Source organism: Glycine max, chromosome 2, assembly GCF_000004515.6.
Source record: "Glycine max cultivar Williams 82 chromosome 2, Glycine_max_v4.0, whole genome shotgun sequence".
Lineage (NCBI taxonomy): Eukaryota > Viridiplantae > Streptophyta > Magnoliopsida > Fabales > Fabaceae > Glycine > Glycine max.
This window is the reverse complement of record NC_016089.4, coordinates 3,240,943-3,248,543: the sequence shown is the minus strand read 5'-3', so window position 1 is coordinate 3,248,543 and position 7,601 is coordinate 3,240,943. Positions and strand designations below refer to the sequence as shown.

The 7,601-nt window shown below is 31.4% G+C and overlaps 1 protein-coding gene across 1 annotated transcript; it reads left to right on the top strand.

Moving 5' to 3' along the window:
* The first annotated feature begins 2,400 nt into the window (after positions 1-2,400).
* Positions 2,401-3,498, top strand: LOC100776669 (uncharacterized). The gene has a single exon (XM_003519887.5). The coding sequence runs from the start codon at positions 2,600-2,602 to the stop codon at positions 3,332-3,334; it is 735 nt and encodes a 244-aa protein (XP_003519935.1). The 5' UTR covers positions 2,401-2,599; the 3' UTR covers positions 3,335-3,498.
* Positions 3,499-7,601: the final 4,103 nt, after the last annotated feature.

Here is a 7,601-nt window from a genome sequence, read left to right as displayed (position 1 = left end):
AATTGGAATTTTTTTTCATCATAAAGTTATGTATTTTATAAAAATTTAAAATATTTTTCTTTTGGAATTTATTTTTTTACCCGCTAAACAAATTTTCTAGATCCGTCCGGTGCTTCCTCTAATTCTATAATTGGGTAAAGAATATTGATCCTTTATCATTGATCGATCATTGAGGGAGTGATAAAGGAGAATCAACGATTGGGTGCGTTAGTTAGTTAAGTTGGGTGTGAATTGAACAATTACAATATAGTCTTGTTGGTCATATTCACAGGTGATTTATTGAAGGGGATGAGAACGAGTGCCTTATGCATTGGAAAGAGGACAAAAATTTGTGATTCAAGGTTTGTTTGGTTTTCTTGAGTGATTGCAGAGATGGGAGTTAGGGAAGTTTTATTGTCATTGTAATGAGAACAACACACAAATTGAGAAAGCGAAAATCATGGCAAATAAGTAATTCCTCTAACAAATTATTTGATTTTTCCATGGTAGATTTTATTAGTCATATCAAATGAGAGTTATTGAGTAGGTGGGAGTTGAGAATTGAAGGGGGCATTGTAAAAGAGTGCAAGATAATATATAGGTGAGGTGAAGAATGAAGAATGACATGTCAAAAAATAATGTGATGTAGAAAAAAATATGAAATTAACGTATAAGTATATTATGTTACAGCTCGAAATCTAGATATTGTAAAAGATGAAATCAATAAATACAAAATTTCTTTATGTAAAAGCAATCAATGCAATTTTAGGACATTGTTATTGGTCGAAGCGAGTGATGCTCAACCTTCCACTTTAAGTATAAATATTGATGGTCATTCACAATTCTCATCAAGCAGTTCAAAAGACATTAGATTACCAATCATGAAGATTCCACCATCAATTGATCAAATTTTAGTGAATCAAGACATTCATGAGATACCTTTATATAAATAAATGTTAGTAATTAATATGTAATGTTAATGAGAAAATTCAATCCGGTAATCTCTTTATCACTTCAATTCACACGTCCCTTTGTTTAATCACCATATCACCTTATAGCTCTCATGTTTATGAAGTATTTGAAATGGTTGAACATCATGATCTTTAGGAAAATGTTAAGTCAACTTACTATTAGTAAGTAACTAACATAAGTTTTCCTAAATTATGCTAATGACACACGTTAGATTAGCACTCCTTGACCACCTAACACATCACCCATTGATGCATGTGTGTATATTTATGTTCTCCACGCACATTTTGTCCTTCACGACTAGTTCCTCTATTGATTTACCGACTTAAGAGTTAAAGTTTTTACAAATGGACATTTCCCCTTTTGATAACTCTGACAAATCATCTGAAGCCTTTCTTATCTTCCTCTTTGCCAAAGTTAATGGCTAGAAATTAGATTAGTATACAAGGTGAATGTGTGTGTAGAATGAGTGAGTTAATAAGCAAATTTATTTTTCTTTTTTACGTTACTAGTATAATTTAATCACATGTCTGAAAATACTAATATGAAATAATGTGTTCTATAATACGCGTAACTACCACTTTCTATTTGCTTCTATCCCAAGAACTTGACTAATCAACGTGTCACCTGGTGATTGACTTCCAAAAACACAAACGAAGAATTGAACGAGTCTATTTTTTTAGCTCACCAAAACAAAAACATTGATATACTCGTACATAATCTTTTGTAGGTGCGTAGTCCTCACAGTGATCGATTTTTCTAACGCGCACAGAAAATCCTTGGACGATGTCTTGGAATAAACTTTAGTTTATGCCTCATATTGTTCTCTGTGATGTAAAAAACCAATATTTCTCCATTGACATTAATTATTAATAACACGTGTCTAGATATTTTAATGTCATGCGTGTTTTCATTAATGATTAAACAAATACTTCGATACTTTAATTTCATGACAAATGCTAAATAAATATTATTAAGATATTAATTAAAAAAATTATTAAAATATGTAAAATAATGTTATTTATAATTTATATAATAAATATTTTTTTTAATTTGTTAACTAATATCTGACTCTAATTTTGTAGCCTTCACCAAACAAGAAAACCAACAAAGCAATTAGGCAAAAAAGCTAGTGAACCAAAGTCATCATCAGTGAGATCAGCCATTGGCAGTTCCATTAATTAAAATTACATAACCCGTGATCTCTGCACTACCATGAATAGTCATGCACAAATTTATTAAATATCAAATCATGAATAGTATCCCATATTACTAGAAGCACCACCATCCAATTAAAAAAGAAGCTTGCAAATTTAGACTTCAAGGGAGATTCCTAACTTCTGGAAGAAGCCACGAAGGCGAGGTGAGTCTACGTGTGTTATTTTGAACGAACACGTGCAGCGTGTGAAAACACTTAAAAAAATAGGTGAAAAAGGCAAATTACTAGAAAAGTTGAAATTGAAATTCGAAAGACCGAATAAAAATCAAAGTCCTCTCCTAACCTCACATATAAAAACCGAACCATTTATCATTTTCCTCTTCTCAATTCAACATCTGCAAACTCCAACCAACCAACTTCTTAATTAATAACTGTCGTCGTTTCAATCTCGTTACACATCTCAAAACGCAGCAGCAGCACACTCGACTTAAAATGCAAGCCGTTTCACTCTCACCTTTGTCGTCTAGGGATTCTTCCGACGAGTTCGCTGGAAAGTTCGAACACGATTTCGTGGCTAAGCTCAAAATCAACGAAAACGAAAACGAAGAGAAGCATAACGAAGATGAGGTAGAAGAAGAGGAAGAGTTTAGCTTCGTTCTCACGAATTCCGATGGATCGCCGATCTCCGCCGAAGACGCGTTCGACAACGGCCATATTCGTCCGATTTTTCCGATTTTCAACCAGGATCTTCTGTTCTCCGACGATTACAACGGCGGCGACGGTCTCCGGCTGCCGATAAAGGTCTTCGTCGAACACGCGGATGTTTCTCCGTCGCCGTCGGAGGCGACGACGCCGGCGGAAGGAACATACTGCGAGTGGAATCCGAAAGCGGCGGTGAAGAGCAACTCGACGGGATTCTCGAAGCTGTGGAGGTTCCGAGACGTGAAGCTGCGGAGCAACAGCGACGGAAAAGACGCGTTCGTGTTCTTGAACCACGCGCCGGCGGCGAAGCCGGCGGAGAAGGCGAGCAGCGTCGTCGTGAAGAAGGTTGAGGTGAAGAAGGGGAAAACGACGACGGCGGCGGCGTCTGCGCACGAGAAGCATTACGTTATGAGCAGAGCGAGGAAAGAGAGCGATAAACGCAAGTCGTATTTGCCGTATAAGCAAGATCTGTTCGGGTTCTTCGCCAACGCCAGTGGATTGAGCAGAAATGTTCATCCTTATTGAGAATCCGTTAATTTGATTCAGAAATTTCATTTATTTGTATGTAAATTAATGTTTGAAATTCATCAACCTAACTAGGGAATTACCTCTTCCTAATTTGCTATCATGTAATTAGATTCGAGGATGATGTCCTAGAGTTGAAATATTTGGATATATATTTTTTTGTAGATGAAGATATCCAGACAAATTCAATTACGTAGCATTTTTATTTTTCACGTATACCTGCCGACGGCACTATCTTTCAATAACGATTGCTGAGATCAAATTAGCGTGGTGTTAATTAATGCCTTAGTACATTTTCTTAAAGAATTTAAAAAGGATATTTGTTATAGAAATTATATGAGATCCTAAAAAAAACATAAATAATATAATCTTAAGTAGTACAGGAACATGTGACATAAAATAAACTTGGTTATTTATTTCAATTAAACGTAATTAATTAACAAAGGATAACTAATTGTTTGCGCACAAACATTTATTTGAGAATTTTGTTGTCTCAACTACTTTGAATCAGAGACAAAATTAATATGAATGATCTGTCCAAAACGTCGGTGGGTCCAGCCTCTGCATGCGGCATAAATGTAAACAGAAGCAGCAGTGACAGTCGGAATGACAAACAGAGAAAGTTTGACTTTTGATTTAGGCCATTTGCATGTAAAATTATCTTTAGTTAAAAAACAGTGTATTAGATGATGTCATGTAATTTATAACTATATTATTAGTTCATGAAGAGAGATTAACTTACATATTAGAATTATTTTTCATTTTCGTCATTTATTTTTTATGCAAGTTAATCTCTATTCCTAAATCATATAAATGATTCAAAAAATATGAATTTAATTCATATGATTGAATATGATACTTGAATAATTATAAATTTTTTCATACTTATCTTTTATTTATGTAAATAAAAGAAATTTCAATTTAATACGAGTAAATTAGCCCACTCATAAATTTTCAATCTGAATAAACAAGTTTTGGTTCAATGCTCATTCATTAATTAATACAGTAAGTAAACACGTATGTGAACTGTGTTTAAATATTTTTATTCTAAAATTAAGTTAATAGGAAAATTAGAATATACTTTTTGTCTAATACAAAAATTATCATAATTATTTCAACTCAAAACTAGAACAAATTTTTCAGAATTAAATACGTAAATATTTATTTAAATTATACTAGTTGGTATTTTAAATACACACGAAACAAGGCCTAAAAAACTTACACAAAACAATGTACTCTGTGGTTGAGAGCCAGTGTTATTTCTTTACGGTTCATTTCTTATAGAGAAAGATAGGAAATAGCAGAAAGATAGAAAATTAACTTATAATATGACAGTTGAAAAAAGTGTAAAAAATTGTCAGATTTTTAGAGAATTTTTTATAGCTTGTAAAATTTAAGATCATATTAATTATTATTTTATTAATTATATCCTCACTTGTCTCATAATTTTTAATTAATTTATTCATGTATTTATTGTGAAATGAAAGAAAAAAAGGATAAAATAAGAAAATTTATTTCATTTCTTGATTTCTACCTAATAACTTTAAAAGACATGTAAAAAAGAATGGAGGAAGGAAGTATTTGTTATTTTTTTATATTACATGAATTACAAGTTAAGTAAGTGATTCTTTGTTGACGATTTTATTAAGTTGTTAAGAAAATAGTTGTTAGAAAAAAACGTGTGACAAATTTTAAACAAAAAAAAGTGAATAAAATAAGTTATATTAGAGTACTTATTTAATTTGTTTTATTTTGTATACTTTAAAAAAACAATACATAAATTAAGTAATATAATTAGCATAAAAAAAATTCTTTTAACCTTTTAAAACAACCTCTACTATTATTCTCCTCTGGTTTATCACAAATATGTAAAATGTATAACAATTTAAAAAATAAAATTAAAAATAATAAATAATGTTAGCAGGACAAATAAATAAAAATATTTTTCCACAAGTGCACATATAGTTTGTTTTTTGCGATAAATTGATTTGTATATGGCACTAGAATCCTGGAAGTTGCAAGAAGAGCAGTGAGATACGTTACGCGGATATGACATCACATTTGATTTTTCTGTCTTCCTTCTTGGGAAAGGAAGAAGAAGATTCCAATTCCAATCTTCATGTTCTTCTTTCTCAAGTAATCACTCCAAAATAACAAGCTTTTTACGTGCAAACTTTTTAGGAAAAAGATCAATTTCATGCGGGCCCTTAATTCTTCTAGGAAACTTCCCAAGCCAAACATGTCCACAAACCACTTGTGCACGATTGGTTACGTGCCTCAAATTATTTTATCCGCGTTCAAAGGTAATTTCAGTACGTTTGGTTTCACTTCACAAGTTGATTTTGAATTTAAAATTAATTTTTAATATATTTTTATTTGTTTAATTTTAAGGTGGAGAATAATTTAAAATCAATTTTGATTAAAATAATTTGACTAGTTTCTGTGTTATTAGATTCAAAATTTTATTTTTAATTTGATTTTATAATAAAAACATTCAAACATATAATCATATTATCACCTTCAAAATCAATTTTAATGAAAATTAATTCTATTTAAAATTAATTGTAGCTTCTGCATATCTACCACCACATCTCTAATGATTTATGAGAACTCATTTACACTCTTAACTATTACATCATAATCCATCGTACTTACATTTCTGTAATTTGTTTCTCTTTTTCTTACTAGATATGAAGAAGGCCTGAGGTATTTAGAATGAGTGGATAATGCATGGAAAAGATATGGAGCAGATTATTAGGAGAAAATAAATGCTACTAGACAGGCTTTGGATTTCTTTAGACCCAATCAAAATCAATTGATTTAATTAATTTGTTTGCAAACTATGGATGATAGAGGAAGCGCAAGAAACGAGTGTTTCGTTTTGGGAGATGTTGATAAATGAATGGGTGTTTGGAATGCAAGGAAAAGACATGGAGCAGATTGTTAGGAGAAAAATAAATGCTACTAGAGAGGCTATGGAGATAGCAAAGCAAGATAAATTGTTTAAAAAGACTGAGTGCTAAACCATGCAAAGAAGAATATGCAAAAGAAAACAAGTTGAAGCTAGACACAATAAGATTTGTTACCATGCAAAAGATTTGTCAAAGACACAAGTATAAAAAATAATAATGAATATGGAGATTGGGTGATTTGGAGAGAAAGCATGGAGTTATAGTTACAAGAGGAGCCCATTCAGTCTCATTTTTTTAAAATGATAGACTTCTTTTTGGGAGAGTGGTATTGGAGGAAGCTTGCAAACAACAAATATGTCTGAGCTTGCTTTTGAACAGAGTAAAATTTGAACTTCACAGAGTGATCTTTCAGTCAAAATGTTCCAGTCAATAGTCATAATATGATCCAACAAAGGATGAGAGAGTCAAGGCTGTGGATGACAAGTACGTGGGAAAATCCAAGATACTGAATTTTAATTTAAATTTCTAAGACAAATATAGAATTTTATCAACGAAAAACCCATATAATAGTGGTGTATTCAATTAGGATTCATAAAGATTTTAAAATATTGTGATATTCAATCAAGATTTTTAAAAATGATAAAAAAATTATTTAATTTAGACTTTCAAGATTTTTTTCATGAAAATAAAATTTTACAGTATTCAATTAAAAAAGTATTAAATAGATTTCGTGTGACTTTTTAATTGTACGTAAATACCTCACACAAAATAATTTGGTCCCAACTCTTGAAACTTTTATACTCAGACTTTGTCATTTTTCCTTACTTTTTTTTTTTCTTGAAGGCGGTAGCATTGATGGAGTAATTGGGCATCTCTTTCTTTCAATGTTACATGCTTTTTCTGCAATCAGGTAAAAATTTCTTTCTACTTTTTTTTTCGGGTCAATTGCTATTGCTAGATTAATTGATATCATTATATATGATTGTTTAATTCTTCATTTGACATTGAGCATGACAATATCTATAATTGTATGATTTTCCAATTGAGATGCTATCAGAGAGACTTCACCCAACACTTCGTTATGACGAAAACTAGGACTGCAACCTCTAATCACAATGTACTCATGATACACCATCAAATTCCCATGCGAAGAAACACCATTGACTTGCACACTCAACAATCATGTTCTTTATCCCTATAATTGCCCTACAACCCTATTTGCTAATATCGTGACTATAGTGTATGGTGAGTTCCATATAGTTGTATAATTGCATATAACTAATAGGCTTTCACATGTTTTTTCTCTCTACAAAACTAGTAAAAAGCTTTAGATATGTGGAGAAATGTTATATAAG